This window comes from Myotis brandtii, unplaced genomic scaffold (assembly GCF_000412655.1).
Source record: "Myotis brandtii unplaced genomic scaffold, ASM41265v1 scaffold231, whole genome shotgun sequence".
In the NCBI taxonomy this organism is placed as follows: domain Eukaryota; kingdom Metazoa; phylum Chordata; class Mammalia; order Chiroptera; family Vespertilionidae; genus Myotis; species Myotis brandtii.
In genome coordinates, this window is record NW_005358689.1 from 1272417 (window position 1) to 1291014 (window position 18598).

The window sequence follows — 18598 nt, forward strand, 5'->3', positions numbered from 1 at the left end:
TTTGTTCTCGCGGGTTTAGGAACTTGGACCTTTTACGTTCAGGCGTTGATTCTTTTTCAAAAATGGGTGGAGGTGCCGTTTTGTAGGGAGTGTTGGGAAGGATGCATTTATAAACCATCTGCGGTGGATTCTTTTGGTTGCCCTGGCGGCTGCTGGTCTGTGAATGGAGCCGCTGGACACGTGCTCTGTCTGTAGTTCCCAGGTCGCTCCTCGACGTGCCCACTTCTCTGGGTCCGTCCAGGTTCAGAACTCAGTGTGTCGTGGGTAGCTCTTCATGGGACAGCATTTCAGCTGCATTTCCAGGCCCGCAGAGGTGGGTACACCCAACCCCAGCCCCCCAGGAGCTGTGTGAGCTGCAGCTCATTCCTGCCCTGGAGGGGAGCGGCTAGTCTTCGCTGTCGCCCAGTTCATTGAAGTCATTAAATATAAGCCAGGAAAAACTGCATTGTTGTTTTTTTCCCCCTTGGAAATCACACGTGCCCCTGTCTGACAGATTTAAACGTTTTGTTGGCCCCAACGAGTATCCTGGCTTTTTAGGGTGGTTTTACCGAGTGCGGTTTCCATGCATTATTGTGGGAGAAGAGTTTGATGTCGGGCCTCCTTGCTTAGCTGGATATTCACCGTGCGCATTACTTCACCTCTCTTAGGCCTTCGTTTTCTCTTTATTTATTTTTTAAATATATTTTTGCTAGAGGCCCAGTGCACAAATTTGTGCACAGGTGGGGTCCAGCTGAGCCAGCCGGATTGGGAGGTGATCGGCTGGTGGGAGGGGCCCCGGAGGTTGGCCGCGGCCCTGCCCACAATCTGGCCGGTTGGCTGGCTGCAGTGCGTCATAGTGACCAGTAGTTCTGGTTGCTTAGGCTTTTATATATATAGATTGATTTCAGAGAGGAAGGAAGAGGGAGGGAGAGCTAGAAACATACATGATGAGAGAGAATCAAGGATCGGCTGCCTCCTGCAAGTCCCCTACTGGGGATTGAGCCCACAACCCTGGCATGTGCCCTTGACCAGAATCGAACCTGGGGCCTGTCAGTTCGAAGGCGGACGCTCTATCCACTGAGCCAAACCGGCTAGTGCTCGTTTTCTCTTTAAAATGTGCGGAGGTTTTTACTTCCCCGGTGTGTGTGTGTGTGTGTGTGTGTGTGTGTGTGTGTGTGGTGAGAACAGGTGCTAAGCACCTAGCATTGCCCGTCCCATGGCCAATAGTCAGTAACTATTGCTCCACCTTCTTCTGGTGCAGTCGCATGAGGTTTGAAAGGGCAGCATCATCTGCCTGCGTTTGGATGACCTATGTCCCTTTTGTGACAAAGGAACTGGAGCTTACACTCAGGGGAATGAAACTTGGGTTTCTCGTTTTTGCAGTTTGGAAATTCAGGCTCGATATTTTAAAATAGCCTTGGCGTATACCAGTTTAATATTCATAGAAAAATGTTAGGTGGAATATTTGACTTCGACCATAAGGTACATTCAGGGTGTGTTTTGATGAAACCTGGTCTATTGTATGACTGTGTTTTTAGGTAGTTGAACTAGCTTTCTTTTTTTTTTTTAAATGTATTTTTATTGATTTCAGAGAGGAAGGGAGAGGGAGAAAGAAACATCAATGATGAGAGAGAATCATCGATCGGCTGCCTCCTGCACACCCCCCACTGGGGACCGAGCCTGCATCTTGGGTATGTGGCCCCCACTGGAATCGAACCCAGGACCCCTCAGTCCACAGGCCGACACTCTATCCACTGAGCCAAACCAGCCAGGACTGAACTAGCTTTTTTAATATTACAGCCAAGAGGTGGGAAGTGGGCAGGGTAGACATTCTGTAGGGATAGGAGTTCTTTGGACTTGGAACCCTACAGAGCACCTGCAGAGGAGGAAAAGGGGTGGCTATTTATAATCACACCCGGGCAAGAGCAAAGGTGTGCCCATGGCATTTGTGGGTGCTGGGGTTAAGGAGCACACGGCTGATTTTGGTGGTAGTAGAAGGTCCGGGTGGAAAGGCTGAATTAGGAATTAGATCAGATTTTGGAAGGCTGGAATGTTAAGGAGAAGGGCTTTCCACTTTTATTCTCTAGGCAGTAGGGAGCCATGGAAAAATGTTGACATAAAGGGGTGTGCTAGGAAGATGAATCGGCAAAATGGGTTGGAAACAGGAAAGATTGGAAGGTAAGAAACCATTAGGGTTCGTTCACCTGGATTTGAAAAAGAGGGCTCCTTGTGGGCAGGCGGAAGGAGGGAGTGAAGAGAGTGGAATTAGGGAGGAATGATCGCTAGGACCTGGTAGCAGCTGATTATGAGATGGAAGCAGAAGGCAGACACCACTTTCCATGTTTTGAGCCTGGGCAGGTGATGCTTGTGTCATGGACAGAAATAAAACAAATTGGAATAATTTGTGGAGAAAGTGATAAGTTTGACTATAGCGTATCAAGGTCATAGGGGAATATTTATATGAAAATGTTTTAGAATTTAATGGAAAACATTTGTGCTTGCATTGTTGGGCATTTTCAAACTTAGAAGTAGAGGCAGTGATGTAATAAGCCCCATGTTTCTATCACTCGCCTTGAGTGATTTTTAGCGTTTTGCCATTATTTTTCATCTCTCTCCCAGCTAGGGGGGGGGGGGGGGCATTTTACAGTAAAGCCCAGGCATTGTCTTTCAGTTGAAGGCTTTTCCTTTCGTCTATCTGTCCCTCAAATGTTTATTTGTGAGTTTATATTTTGTACTAAAAACCATTTTTTGCTTAATTCCAGTGTAATAGATGTTTATTGTAGAAAGTTTGGGAAATAGAGAAAAATATTAGGAAAACAAATCATTTGTAATCCAACTTTTGCAGCATACGGACTGCTAACATGTCCATGCTATATTTATAGTTTTGTATTCTGTTTTCTTTTTATGTATCTTAAGTCTTTAAAGACATTTTAAGGTTATATCATAAGTAAACACTATTTCTCTACTATTGAGGAGAATTCAGGTTTTTAACATTTACACTGTTTTTATAGGTCTTCTTTTTCCATTTCTTATAGCCACTGTTTGGCATTTGAGGAATTCAGATAGAATGTCCTGCATGGTCACATTAGAATTGAGCACAATGAAAGGATTATTTTGTGAAAATCGTTTATTTGTTGAAGGAACACAAGTGAGAAAATTCTGTTGTCAAATGAGTGAGCGTTAAGGAAATAACTAACTTTTTTCAAGTCAAGTCTAATTCTGCCTTGCAACTGGGATTGCTTTCTGAAACTTAAATACTTAATTGTTATAAAAGAAGTCTAAAAATTCCTTATCTTGATCATCAGATAATTACATTGTCTGATTTAGAATGCGATTACATTAATGCTAGATCATGTTGCTCGAAATTAAACAAGGTAAGACATTTCTTTGCTCATTTTCTGACATTGAAGGCAGTTCTCCATTTTCCGTGTGAGATTATAGATAATCAACATGTATATTTGATTTCAGAGTGCATATGGTCTCTTATCGGAATGCTGGTAGAATCATGTGTTTTGCAGTGTTTTAAATCATGAAACTACTAGAAGACCTATCTTGGAATTTTGTTCCTTTATTCTGCTTCTTCCTTGTCCCTTTGTCCACAGAGCACATTATTACTCAGAGTAGGTAAAGGTTTCTCATGAGGTTAATTGTTTTTGTTTTCTGTGTCCAACCGCGCCCCCCCCCCCCCCCCCCCCCCCCCCCCCCACACCGCGCTCATGGAAAGAAAGCTTAGTCTGTCTTCAGTTGAATGAAAGACCTTCTTTTCGTGGCTTGCTGAGAAATAGAATTAATTAGCAGATCTGTTTGACAGCCATTTTGCCTTTGGTATCCAGTCAGAACTTTAAATTGGCAAGAATATTCTGAATGGCAGAGCTTGTCCAGATGCAGAGAAACCCGTTGATCCTGATTCAGTTGAGATGAGCAGACAGAAGAGCTTTCTAGATAAAAGTTCATATAAAAATAATACTGAGAGGTGCTTTTGGCCTGACCTAAAAGTGATTTCACATCTTCAGTCTACGTAAGCTTCTCTGGCCCAGAGGGAAATAAAGATATACTCGGAAAGTTAAAATTTCTAGTAAACTATATTCCTTCTCTCTACTTTTCTTTCCCTTCCTTTCTCTCTCTCTCTCTCTCTCTCTCTCTCTCCCCTCCCTCTCCCTTTCCCCTTCCCTCCCTCTCTTTCTTTCTGTCAAATTTTCCAGGACATGGTTTAATACAGCAATAGATTTAAACAAAATATTTTATGTTTACCTGCTATGCTTTGAGAGTTCTCTTTAAATTTTTTTATTGAGATATTATTATATGTAACATTAAATTAGTTTCAGGCCTTCTCATCTTTAGAGAAATGACTACATATAATAAGATGGATTGTGTGTCTTTATATGGCTTGCTTTCTCAATATTTTAGGTGGGTATTTGTTGGTTTTTAAAAAAAATAAAAATAAAAGTCTAAATACCAAGAAAAGCTTATCTGGATTCTTCTACTGAGAAAATTACTCCCTCACTTTGAAGTTAAGTACTTGTTTTAACGCTAATTTTTATAGGTAACTTTTCCTAGTTTCCACAGCTAATAATAGGATAGCGCATGATTCCACTTCAGGTTTGTTTGACTTTGCTGCTCACACTTACGTTAAATTGGTCACATTTAAAAAATGCATATACATATTAAAAAGTTTCAGTTTGTTGCAAATTAGGTTTAAGGCTCAGAAAACCCCTCTTTGTTTGCAAAAAGAAAACTCTAAATGCAAGAGACCTGGGGCAGCATGCCTGTGCAATAAGTCGTGGGGCAAGTTACTTAATCTCTCTGAATTTTACTTCCCTCATTTCTACAAATAGGGAATCTCAGGTTTTGGCTCCATAAATATTAGCTTCTATTAACTTCTATTAAAAGAAAAATGTCTACTCTTAGAAGAAGACCATTGATGAACTGAGAACCTGCCACAATAGTGTTGAGGCATGAGAAGTAGAACATTGTCCAATAAACAAAGAGCATAGCTAAGGGCATTTGGGTGCTATAAAGCCAATAGGCTGGGATTCTGGTAGCTTAGTTCATTACCATATTTGTTCAGCTTTGAGCTGTTATTGTTAAAGTACTTTGTCTGTGTGTGTGTGTGTGTGTGTGTGTGTGTGTGTGTGATTGTAAAATGTTAAGGCTGATATTCTGACATGAAAGGCAGCATGCATGTGGATATATGTCCCAAATTAGAGTAGAGGCTTCAGCATAGATAGTGGTATAGAGAGTAAACACTACTCGATTTTCCCCCTAATTGTCATTCATACCTGCTTAGTGGATGACTTGGAACATTTGCTAAGGACACATAAGACATAGTTGAAGTTTAAGTGCATTATTTGCAAGCTGTGCCCTGATGTGTCTGCATGGGCTAAGCAGTTACAGCAGTTTGCAAATCTGGGACATGGAGTCTAAAAATATCTTGAAACACTAGCTTGGAAGTTCCCCGTCCCTTCACTGATTTAGCTTTAAGTGACATGTCATTCAGGAAGAACCCAGCAGTGAGATGTGTGCTCTGTTCTCCCCTTGCAGTGGATCATTCCAGAATTGATTGGCCACACCATTGTCACGTTATTAATGCTCGTTTCATTGCACTGGTTCATCTTCCTTCTCAACTTGCCTGTTGCCACTTGGAATATATATCGGTGAGTCTTGTTTGTTTGCTATTTCATGTCGGGGAAGTTTAAAGACATTAGCAGCTTTCTCTTCTCCAATAGAAGAGTCGTGGGACTCAGAGGGGCATTTGCATTCCTAGAATCAGGGTTGAGAACTGAGTGTGGGGCGAGAGGGAGGGAGAACTACAAGAAGCTTGGACGGGAAAGCAGGGAGAGGCCACGGGCAGTATCAGGCGAGGCTCTGTGTGTGGCACAGAGCTCCCAGTCTGGATGTTGAAGCCCAGGTTCTTAAACTCATGGTTTCTCTCCACGTACCCCAATTTCCTTATTCGTAAAAGGAGTCCATCAAGGAGGAAGACTATCATGTGCAGCTACTTGTAGTTGCACAGTGATATTAAATAAATAGGAAATGTTACATGTTATCTGAAGTCCTAAAGGACTCCATAGTATTAACTATAATATATTAAATACAGTATTATCAAGGTTTCTTTAAACAGTTGGAGTCTATTGTGAGTCCGTGTGAACTGGTCTGGATGTGGAACGAGGAGCACGCTTACGGTGCCCTTACCTTCTGTGTTGACTTACAGCGCCGTTCCTAGTTCCCCACTGTGGTCAGACTGCCACCACTATAACAAGTACAGTTCTTACGTGTGTATTTGGCACTTATCTGTTTTTTTTTTTTTTTTTAGTTATGTAAAATTAGACATCGAATTTTTAATCTGAACTATCCATTTACTGTCTTGATGGAAGAGTTTTATTTCATCACAATAGCATTTATTCTAAATCATTTCTGTTCTGTGTTCTTTGAATTGCCTTGTAAGGGAGGTACTGTTCATAAACCATGCGGATTGAGACATTCTCTATTGATCAGCAGAAGCACAGAGATGAGGTTTCTGGTCTGGACATAGACCCTCTCTTTTTATTATCATCTGAGAAATGAGAATAATTATGTCTGACACTACTCTTCCTTATGGAGATGAGAAAGTGAAGGGATTTGCATTAATTGATTTAGAACCTTTTAGATAAAGAAGTTTCTAAGAACTTGATAAGATTGGTTTGGTTTGGAGCCCCCTCCAGTGGTCTTCTACAGAAGATGTGGAAGAGGGTCTCAGTGCATAGAATACGCTTCTCTAGAGTGTTCCTGTATTTGTTTCAGAGGGCAGAACACTGCACCAAGAATTAACAGCGTTGTATCTTTCAAAGGAAAACAGCGGTGGCCTGTGACTTTACCATAATCCCCTGTTCATATGTGGTCTGAATTTAAAACTGCTATGATTGGCTCACTTTTAAAGGTTGACGAATATTGGTTACTTAGTTTTGAATATTTTTGCTGATGAGTTGATTTTCCTTCTAATATGTGTGCATCCTTTAATTTATCAGGTTCATTATGGTGCCAAGTGGTAACATGGGAGTGTTTGACCCAACAGAAATCCACAATCGAGGGCAGCTGAAGTCACACATGAAAGAAGCCATGATCAAGCTTGGTTTCCACCTGCTCTGTTTCTTTATGTATCTTTACAGGTGAGTTTGCCTGTAAAGTGGCCTTTCCTGGGTCCCCTGCCTGCTTCTGATGGGTGAGACACTATTCTGTAGGATTTAGCGTTGACATTGCAGAGCTTTGGGGGGTTATGTGAATTTCTTGCAGTGTGTAGGTTTTTATGTACGTCATTGCATCAGCATTCTGTCTGACCTACAATAGAGTTGCTCTGTAGTATTAGTTATTCCTTAGCTGTCAAGTTGTCAACATGCTTAAACTGTCTTTGCTACTCCTTTCTAGTGTCCAATTGTGAGGTCTCACTGCCTGTTATAAGTATAAATATTTGTAGCCTAAAGATTGTCCCACTCATGGGATACCAGACCACTGGAGCAGCTCTCGGCAACTTACAGCCAGCTTGGCTTATTTTTCTCGGCAATAAGGAACTGAGGTGTGATGCCTATTCTCCAGCCTGCTAAGTGGTCCATTCTGGTAAAACTGCATCAGGCTTTGGTTATAACAGGTTGGAAGTGTAAGAATTAATCTTGGCCGGCGTGGCTCAGTGGTTGAACATCGACCTGTGAACCAGGAGGTCACAGTTCGATTCCCAGTCAGGGCACATGCCTGGGGTGTGGACCTAATTCCCAGTGTGGGGCGTTCAGGAGGCAGCCAGTCAATGATTCTCTCTCATATCTCCCTCTCTCTTCCTCTCTGAGATCAATAAAAATATATTAAAAAGAAAATTAATATGAAGGATTGGCTGTCAAACACTGGACAGCCTGTTTGAAACTTAGATTTATTACTGTATGTTTTAGAGATAATCATGCCACTTTTTTTTTTAAATCTATCATAGACCCATAGATAAAGCAGAGGAAGAAAGTTGTCATGTGTATGGCTTGATTAAGCCTTTATGATGCTAGACGTCAGGCTTAACCGTTGTATCTGAGCTTAATTAGATCATTCCTATTTTTTTTGCAGGTAAATTTTAATTTTTCACAAGGGCATAAGGGCTGTTAGGAAAAACTTGCACTGAATGAAACTTCTATCACTCAGAGAAGTCTTAATAATTAGAAACTGAATAGAGATAGCAGGCTTAAAAAATGTCAGAAGTTGCCCTAGCTGGTGTTGCTCAGTGGATAGAGCGTCAGCCTGCGGACTGAAGGGTCCCGGGTTTGATTCCGGTCAAGGGCACATGCCTTAGTTGCGGGCTTGATCCCCAATAGGGGACGTGCAGGAGGCAGCCGATCAATGATTGTCTCTCATCATTGATGTTTCTATCTCTCTTTCCCTCTCCCTTCCTCTCTGAAATCAATAAAGATATATTTAAAAAAATAAAAATTGTCAGAAGTCAGAGCCATTTTAGTTCTTTCTGAATAACTAGGCCTCCTAAAATCCTTTGGCTGTGCTAATTTCACCCACTAGCATAGAGTAGATTAAAGTTGAGTTTAGATAGTTTCCTTTTCGCTATTTATCTTACTTGCTTTTCTGTTTTTTAAAAACTAGGACAGAAAAGCACATTAGAATTAATTTCTGATTCTCATACCCTACCTCACTGATAATGTGCTTAATTTTTTGTTGTTGTTGTTAATCCTCACCCAAGGATATTTTTCTATTGATTTTTAGAGAGTGGAAGAGAGGGAAAGACAGAGAGAAACATCGATGTGAGAGAAACGCATCGATTGGTTGCCTCCTGCACGAGCCCTGACCAGGGCTTGGGCCAGGGAGGAGCCTGCAGCCAAAGTATGTGCCTTTGACTGAAATCGAACCCAGGACCCTTTGGTTCACAGGCTGACGCTCTATCCACTGAGCCAAACCAGCTAGGGCTAATGTGCTTAATTTTTTTTTTTTTTAAATATATTTTATTGATTTTTTACAGAGAGGAAGGGAGAGGGATAGAGAGCCAGAAACATTGATGAGAGTAAGATCCATCAGCCGCCTCCCGCACGCCCCCCACTGGGGATGCTCCTGCAACCAAAGTACATGCCCTTGACCGGAATCGAACCTGGGACCCTTCCGTCCGCAGGCCGATGCTCCATCCACTGAGCCAAACCGGTTTGGCTAATGTGCTTAATTTTTAATCCTTGTATTAAAGATGAAAAATAAAGAGCAGCCCTAGCCGGTTTGGGTCAGTGGATAGAGCACCGGCCTGCGGACTAAAGGGTCCCAGGTTCGATTCTGGCCAAGGGCACATGCCTGGGTTGCGGGCTCGATCTCTAGTGGGGGGCGTGCAGGAGGCAGCCGATCAATGATTCGCTCTCATCATTGATGTTTCTATCTATCACTTCCTCTCCGAAATCGATAAAAATATATTTTAAAAAAAGAGCAAAGAAATGTAATGTTAAGAACACGATGGTACACCTATTTTCATTTTTGCCACTTTTTGAAGTTAAACCATATGAAGGTATCTTTACCATCATATATATTCCCTTGTTTCTGAAGAGACGAAAAGCAAGCGGGGATCAGCTTAGCTCAAGGTTACTGCTTCATCCTCCCCAGCCCTCCAGGTTTTACATTGTTGGAGCAGAGTAGAGGGCCATTCCCTGGTCTTGGTAGCAGGAGCTTATTGGGACAGCTGTGGGCACAGCACTGTGGTCACACTTCCGGGAGTGAATGTAGGATTAGGGAGCAGTGTCTTCCTTAGTAGACCAACAGGGCGCCTTAAGAATTAAAAATGCACGCCAGTCTCTTAGCTCTCAGTTGTTGAATTTCAAGCAATGGGAAGATATGGGCTGAAGACGGGGATCAGAGGAATTGGGAAGCTGTCTGGGGCAGGTTTAAGGTGTGGTTCTTTACAACTGAGTAGATGACAGGTCACCTGGAAGGGGTTTGATTGAGTCAGCGGCTCCCTTTCTTTCTCTTCTCTCCTTTTTCCGTCTTAGCTTGTCATTTTTAGGCTCATTGCTGTTACCTTACCCCTTGGAGTCACCCATGGCTCAAGGGATCAGGATGAAAGAATCATCTCAGATGTCCTTTGCTCTTAGCTTGTGGTTGCTGTTGTTTGAGTGGTTTTATTTCCAAAATCATCAGATTTCGAATGCAGGGATTTTATGCTGCTCCTTTCTGTGTCGCTGGCCACAGCTTGCCTGGGTGCCTTGCATATGGCATTCCTTCAGGGTTGATTAAATAGAATTAAAGGGGAAAAATGCCCGTCTTCTTTTAGAGATTGGTAGAATCTATGCCGTTGGTTTTTTGTTTAGTTACTGGTGTAGGGGCATCTGGGCTCTACCTCTTAGTCACTGTGTGAGCTGGGGCAGGTTTCTTAACCTCTCTGTGCCTCAATTTCTTCCCCTGAAAATGTCATAGTAATAGTACCTACCTTATCAGTGATGTGGACTAAATGAGATCATGTCTGTAAGCACTGAGGTTTGTGCTGACCTATCGTAAACTCTAAAAAAAATATTGGTTACTACCATTAATCTGTTGTGTGCACCGAGTACACTCAGTATGGTTAACGTTGAACAACTTATACCACTGGTAATGCCAGGTTATTTCTGTGTATTTCATCATTTGATCCCAGTAGAGCAAAGCTGATTCCAGTAAAAGGAAATGATAGCTTGTTACAGTGGTGGTTTTCATAGAGTATTTATTGAGAGACTTGTCAAGCGACACACAGGAGCAGCACACAATCCCTCGGTAAAAGCCAGGAGCCTGGGATTGCTGTAGTTGGATGTTATTCTGGAATATGAAAGTGACGATGCCCAGGTCAGAAGAGCATGCGTCTCAGAAGAGCTCACCATCCAGGGCTAGAACGGAAGCCAGCAGGTGGGAAGATGAGTTGTGGAAGGAGCTTGAGCAACTGCCCTGGGCTGAGGGGCCGGCTTCCCAGAGGAGAGGCTGACTGAGGCCGGACTAGGAATGTCCCAGTTGACGAGGCAGGATGGGGAGGCGGCTGCAGGCACAGGGTTGCCTGTACAAAGATCTGGCTAGGGAATTCGGTTGTTTCCTGGACATAGCTTGTTTTTTCCTAAATGACAGCTCAATATTGGTTTTAGGTTATATTCCACACCCCCACCTTGATTACCTTATTTTTTAGTGAAAAAACATAGGGCACCTAGAAACCCCAACATAGACTTTCTTTTCTTTCTGTATCAATGCCTTTTACTCAAATGGGTGTTCCCAGTTGAGCCTTAGGGATACGAGTTGGGACACAGACTGTGGGACGTGCCTTAAGGACACGTTGGTAACCTGCATTTCTTCTCTCCACAGTATGATCTTAGCGTTGATAAATGACTGAAGCCGGAGCGGCCGTGGTGGGACTCAGCTACACTACAGTGCAGTCGAGGAGCCAGAGATGCTTACATCATCCTTAGGATCGTAACCATAGCAGTATATTTTTTCCTCTTTGAACAAAAAAATATTTTTGCTGTATTTTTACCATATAAACTATTTAAAAAACATGAATTGAGTTTTTGTAGATTTCTGGTTCTCCGCTTTAGCCTGAACCCCAACATGTGAAGGTGTTTGTCCTCGTCTGTGCGTTGAAGATGGTAACTTGGATGTGGGAGCGGGACTGCCACTCCAACCTTCGCCAGAGAAAGGGAGGGCACACTTAAAGGGAGAATGTGCTAGACGAGCAGAGCTGCTCATCACGTGACGGAAAAGGCCGAGTACAAAGCAGCCCCGTTAACCTGGGCAGAGGAAGAAAGTCAGTTACCCTTTGCCTCTATCGTGGCAGCTTCATGTATTTAATGTAAAGATTTATGGGACTGTCAGCGAAAGCCTTTTCCTCAGAATCTTAACAGAAAAAGACATTTTTCTAATCCTTTGATAACCACACCCCTTGCCTCAACACAGGGAATAATCCCTTTGGACTCTGCCATAAAACATACCATGTTTTGCCTAAATGTCAATACTTAAGATTCTGGCCCACTATAAGCATTCAATACAGCTTTGGGGTTAGTCCCTCTCAGTACACTTCTTGCTCCTGTTTCTAATTCTTGGTCTCATTGCTGAAGTAATACGGTCAGTAGTCCTGTGGTTCCCCAAAACTGCCTATGAGTGGATCAGTGCCAATTGACAACATAAAATTACTTGGGGTGTAAGGTGGCTTAAAAATCTCAAAGTTAAATGAAAAACATTTAGCACATTCATTAATTTGGATTGTGGATATGGTCAATCATCATGACTAATTATATCTTTGTCTCAAGTAAGCTCTTTTTCCTGAGGCTATGAAAGAAAAAAGTTTTGAAATGTATGAGGGATCCCCCTTGCATCAATATGACCAAAGAAGCCACCAATCCTCATATCCAAAACGGAATTGAGTGAGCCCGGCCGGTGTGGCTCAGTGGTTGAGTGTTGACCTATGAGCCAGAAGGTCATGGTTCAATTCCTGGTCAGGGCACATACCTAAGTTGTGGGCTCCATTCCCAGTGTGGGGCATGGTAGTATTAGGATGATGGGGTCATACTGTTTGTTGAATCTTTAACAGTTTTAAGTTTTTTCTAGAAAAAATTTCAAGAAATCATTAAATGATGTAACAAAGACCAACTTTTCTTAAGTGGAAGGGAATTGTTTTAAAACACCACTCTCTACTCTTAAAGGTTGGGAGGTTTTTATTCCTGGTGCTGGAATCTGGCATGAAGCTTGAAATGCAGACGAACAATCCGAGTTAGCTCACTCTGCAATGCACAGCTGTATTTAAAGAAAACCAGTAGGAAAACTCCTTTGTTCTCTTGCCTGCTGACCAGAGGAAGCCACAACCCTGGCTCAAAGCAGTGCCCCTTGGCCTCTGAGTGGCTCTGCCACCCTAAGCTGACGGCCAGCATTTGCCTGCCAAATACTAATTTTTCATATTTGAGCTTCCTTTTACTGAACAGAGCTCCACTCTTAGTAAAAATCTTAAAGCCCACTTCTGTAATAATTCACCCCGATGGGGCAATTGGTTTTCTTTTTCCCCCATAAATACAAATGTGCTACAGGTTTGTATACAATGAATGCTTTTCTCCAAGAAGATCTTTAAAGAACTAATACAATTATTATGACATAAATTTTAATTTCAAACTAGAAGTATATTTTCTCTACTAATCAATGTATTCGATGCTTAAGTGCATAATTTCAGATCAGTAATATTTTTGAACAAGTGGGATATGTGAATGTAAATTTACATTCACATATAAAATGTATGTGAATACATTTTAAAATGTAAATTTTTAAATAAATTTACATCTCCTTTAAAATGTAAATTTTTCTAAGTTAATCCATGATTCCACACAATAGTTCTTTAAAAAGATATCCCAACAGATAAAACAGTGCTTCCTTAGACATCAACTTAAAAAGTCAAATTCAGCAAATTGGTTGTTTCAGGTAAAAACAGTACTAAAACATGCAGATCAATGCATATTATGAGATTTAACACAGCAACAATTACTTACTCATTCTGTTTATTGGATTGAAAGGGAATACAAACGATTGGTTAAGTGCTACGCACTGACATGGAAAGGTGTATTAAAAAACAAACAAACCAGTAACACAAATCAAAGTTAATGTAGCTTCAATTGAACAAAATTTTAAAGACATTTAATATACTACACATTTATAAACGTTTAACGAAGGGTGTTTCGTAAATAATTAGTGGGACAAGTGAAAATAAATATCAGAGACCTGAAGTTTTTTATGCTTTAATGAAATAATAAAGCAAAGAAATTTAAAGTACTAAATATAATTTGAGAGGCAGTTAAAAAAAACACACAAACCAACAAAAAACAATACCCCCCCAAATTTAAGAACACAATCCTTTGAAACATTTAATCAGTCCATAGCAAGTAGTTATTACATACCAAAAGCTCTAATGTTAACTAGTTCCACCACAATGCCATGTAAATCTTGACAATTTAGAAATCTTGAGATCAACACAAGTTCTTTTCTTGATCTCTCCAGCTTGGTTTGTAAGGACATACATGCTCTTGTGGATCTAGTCCCCTCGCCACACACCCACATTTTCAAGGAGCCAATAACATTTTTTTCCATCTGTGCCTAAAAATGTTACGATTCAGTTTTAGCACATTGACCCTGATAATGAAAATGTTTAAGTTCAAAGATGGGGACACCATATCAGTCTTATAAAAATATACCAGTATTAACCAAACCTTCAATTCAGAGGGCATTTGCATGTGCACAAGACTTTTAGTAAAACTGACAGGAGCCTAGAACAGCCGTTTCCAGGCCTTTTATGAATACTCTCTCTCTTCCACAGACACACAACACACACATTTTTATACTATGAGTTCCATTACATCCAGGCTATCTGGATTAAGTAGATAGGGGATGAGTTTTTATCGTTTTTGTTTTTGCAACTATATAGGGCAGCTACTATAACAACAGCCTAACAACATTGAAAAATTTCAATTAAGTTCACCCTGTTTTTAGAAAGTGACCATGTGAAAATGAAATTCACCTCTCTTTAAGTTTGTTTATATTAAGTCAAACATGGTTTTTGACTGGAAGTACTATTTTGGAGAGCAACCCCAAAAGAGAGATGCTAACGTCTAAGTGAGAAATTAAACCCAAATCAAAATGCGTATACATTTTAGAGATGGGGCAAAAGGATATTAAGAAAAATGTCTTCTTTCCTCCCCATTCAAAAGCAGCCATCTTCTGCTGTGAAAGAAACTGACATGGATATGTCCCTTTCAAGAGATGTACCATATATTTACCACTGTGAGCAGAGGTTCTTGTGTGCAGGAACCAACATCCTAAAAAAGAAAATTTCAAGATGGGGAGGGGTGGGAAAGAAGGGTTTTCTATTAATGTCACGGAATGCCACTCTAGAGGGAGAACACTCCTAACAATAAATCGCCAGATTGCTACTAGTGTGATTTCAGATTAAGAAAATACAAAATTGGATTTTTTCCCCTTTGCAACTAGCAGGTTATTTTAATTACTTAGTTTATATTTAAAGTCAGGTCATCCCTTTCTGTTCTCCCACCCACTAAAATAGGCCAATTTGCAGGGGCATTTGCAAGTAAAATTTCCTCTGTTTAAACTACTTACCTGGTTTTATGTAACACATTTACCTGGCCAATAAGAGTAACAGAAAGGTAGCTGGCATGAACACTAGTAATTAAACTACAAAAACCAAAACTGAAGCGTAGTTATCCCTCCCAATTCTCCACTCCTAATTCTTTACCACCACCCACACGCGTCTCAGTAATCCCCAAATCCAACACTGTACTATTAATAACCAATTATTTGGAGGAAAAAGACATTTAATTTCATACTTGCTCTAGCCCTTAATCAATGAATAACAACAACAAAAAACATTTTTAAGCACATGGAAATGAGCCTACTAACCTGATTTTTGGGAGCCAAAATTCTCCACTCTATTTTGATCTATGTGCAAAAAGTATTGGTACTTTTCAGTTTATACATTTGTTAATATCTTGTGGCTGGTTTGATAGTTTTCTCCCATATATTCTCTCTTAACCCTATGCCACACTAGTTTTCAGTTACATCTAGGGGTAGGCCATCCTGCTCTTGGGCTCTTTGTATCCTAAGTCCCTGGGTTTCTTCTTCATTTATTTCACCTTTCTCGCACAATCACAGCATGGCAAATGCAGGAGACAGACATTTACAGCAAATTGGCACAGCAAGGTACCAGTGTATGTAGGAAGCGGCCAGTTCAGACATACCTGGAACACACACTCACCTAGCTAGTTGCTGCAGAAACCTTTGCATAGTTGTGACTCCGTTTTAAGGGAGTTATGTCATTGCGAGATGTGCCTCACACGCTCACTCCACTGTTTGAAAGTGTTTGCCACTGGACTTGAGAAGCACTCTGAAAACGCAGGCCTAGGGGCGGCTGGGTGGAGGAGGGCGGAAGCTGGGTGCCTAACTGCCCAGAAGGGGCACACATTTCAGCGAGTGTTACCATGTTCCCGGACACACCGTAACCCTGTTTGTAAACAGCTGTGGAGTGTCTAGGCCCGCTTTCTGTTAGTGATGTTACTGTAGACTGGGGTGTATTAATGGCTTCAGGGTATATACATGAATCACTTAAAATATGGATTTAACTGTACTGAGGTAAAGAGAAGTTGCCACTTAATTATATACAGTTACCAATGAAGATTTTTTATTCAAGCTTAAAGTAAAAAGTAATTGTAGTTAAGAAAAATGAAGTACCAGATAAACTGTAACATATAGTATCTTAACTTAGAAGTATCAAAACAGGAATTCTTGATTCTAAGTAATGATCTCTGCAAAATGGAGCTTAAGGAAATCTTTTACATACCAATTTGATAAAATAATCTGCTGACCACGATTTGTCATTTTCTCTGACTAGGAGAGCTTTTGGGAGAATCCGTGCTATTTTAAGGCCAATTGTGTTTTTCTTTCTTCTCCCCTTCCCCGACTTTCCCGTTTCTCTCTGCTGCCATCCCCAACCCTCAGCCCCAATGGAAGAATTTCTGATATCCAAGCTTTTCCCTTCTTTGTGGATCCTCTAGAGTCTACTCATGGTAATAATATAGACTTGGCTGGGCCCAATGGGGAACTTAGTTCAAGATTTTCTTCACCAGAATCTTATTTTGGGGGCCTTCCCACTCCTCTTCCCAGTGTAACAGCTGTGGTCACTGTATTTATCTTCTACTGAAAAAGGGAGGGAATTTCAAAGGAGTCTAAGGATGTTGCATTCAGCTGTTACGAACTTAAAAGCACAATGTGAACACCAGGCTTTTGGCTTATTTTAAATGTGAAATTCTCAAAATTAAAAGTGCTTTTCCATGAAGGAAACCTTTCCTTACACTAAAAGGGGAGGGGAGAGGGACAGACTACTCACAGCACCAGTTTAGAATGAGGTTCAGTATGGCAATATCTGAAAAACTGACAAGGAAGATTCTGTAAATGTATGTATCCCTACATGTCAAAATATTAAGGGCAATTAAGAGAAATGACTATGAGGTTTTAAACCCAGGTTAAATATTTTGTAACCTGCTGAATTCTTCTACCGAGCTGTTATACTAGAAACTTCCAAAGTGGTTATTATCTGCTGACGTCTACTCTCTTGCTAGATCACACCAAACCATTTCCCAAGCTGAGAACAACTGGGAACAAGCTTTGCCGAAAGCCTAAGCTGACTACTGATCTCTCATGTTGATTGCATTTAACATTCTTTTTACATCTTGAATTTCTTCAAGATCAGGTACTGATGTTACTTCAGGAATAAAACAAAAGGGGGCAAACCTTCGCATTATTACTCTGAATGTCCTGTGTAATGTCCTTCCCACACTGCTTCTGACCATGTCTCAGGTGGCATTCCCGAAGAGCGCCAGTTGCACTGCGCATCTGAGTCAGAGGAAACTGTTTTTAAGCTGGTTTAGATTCCAAATGTATACAAAGGAAGTCACTTTGATCCTATAAATACTTCTTAATTTATTTTTTAAAAAATTGTGCTGTTAACCCTTTTACGGGGCAACAAGCTATGTGAAAAGTACAAAACTTTTTGTCAAATGTAGTATTGAGAGTGCTTTTGACATAGTTCACTGGTTTATCATCTGGATCTGTATATACTGTGCAACGGGCAAGGCTAGAATCCATGAACCAAGCTGCAAAGATCTCAAGCTAAATAAGGCGGAAAGATTTGGAGAAACAAAAGGAGGAAATTCTTTCCTATCCAATGTATACTCTTCAGACTAATGCACTCTTTCTATCAAGCCTTCTAAACTGTTAAATAAAGTTTCCAAACAAGCATTTTAAACTTCATTACACAGAAGAGCAACAAGAATGGTATCCCCCCAGACAAAAGGCAGGGGGGGAAAATATATATACTGAGTTCAATGGGTAAGCCTGAATGTAGCACAGTTCTTCACAACCGATGGGGGAGAATTCAACATGGCGTCCAACAACGTTCTAACGACGCGCTTCATCTCAACTGGTTACTATGAAGCAAGGTGTAAATGTTTGGCCCCAATCGGGCTTCAGAAATGGTTCTTTTTTTCATGACGAGCATGTCTGTCCAGCTATCAATCATGTTTGTTTGCACCAAATCCCAAGCCATTAAAATACGACTAATTTAAGTTAAACAGAAGTCGTCTGCTCCAAATTCGCCATCAACTATCCATGCTACTGCATTCCTCTGAAGACAAGACAGGAGTACATGGGAAGGGCGGTGAGAGGAAGAAGAGGGGAGGGGGAGAAAAAAGTTGCCAGTTAGAAAGTTTTAAAATCAACACCATGATATTAAAAAAACCAAACACATACAGGCAAACTCTTAGTACTTTCATCATAATCACTAAAACGATGTGCCTGTATCATATCTCAGACTATACATTAGAGCTAAACTTATGATCATTTTGAATATTGCAGTACTCAAGTGAATAATCATATTGGAATCTTTTACTTTTAAAATGAACCTTGAAATAGTTATGCACAATAGGAAAATCTTTATGACAGTTTATAACAGTAAGACATATATGGCAGTCCAAGGCAGAACTGTGCATTATAACTATATACTTAATTCTCCTTTTAGTAGCTCAGTTAGAAATTCTGTAAAATCACCCTACTTTTTTTTTGGGGGGGGGGGGGAAAT

The 18598-nt window shown here is 40.8% G+C and overlaps 2 protein-coding genes across 10 annotated transcripts in view; one reads left to right on the top strand and one right to left on the bottom strand.

Moving 5' to 3' along the window:
* Positions 1 to 11567, top strand: part of CNIH4 (cornichon family AMPA receptor auxiliary protein 4) — a 12255-nt gene extending 688 nt beyond the window's left edge. The window contains exons 2-5 of one of the 2 annotated variants that reach the window (XM_005866497.2): positions 3285 to 3353; positions 5521 to 5633; positions 6984 to 7124; positions 11284 to 11478. In XM_005866497.2, coding sequence (XP_005866559.1) covers positions 3285 to 3353; positions 5521 to 5633; positions 6984 to 7124; positions 11284 to 11311 — 351 coding nt within the window. In that variant the 3' untranslated portion in view covers positions 11312 to 11478. Of the gene's footprint in view, positions 1 to 1960; positions 2158 to 3284; positions 3354 to 5520; positions 5634 to 6983; positions 7125 to 11283 lie in introns of those variants that run through there. The other variant, XM_014539957.1, reaches the window with a different exon arrangement.
* Positions 6832 to 18598, bottom strand: part of WDR26 (WD repeat domain 26) — a 43916-nt gene continuing 32149 nt past the window's right edge. For 5 of the 8 annotated variants that reach the window (XM_014539949.1, XM_014539948.1, XM_014539943.1 and 2 more), the window contains one exon: positions 13441 to 14768. In XM_014539949.1, coding sequence (XP_014395435.1) covers positions 14497 to 14768 — 272 coding nt within the window. In that variant the 3' untranslated portion in view covers positions 13441 to 14496. Of the gene's footprint in view, positions 6892 to 10043; positions 10056 to 10222; positions 10228 to 13440; positions 18146 to 18598 lie in introns of those variants that run through there. The other 3 variants (XM_014539945.1, XM_005866513.2, XM_014539950.1) reach the window with 3 other exon arrangements.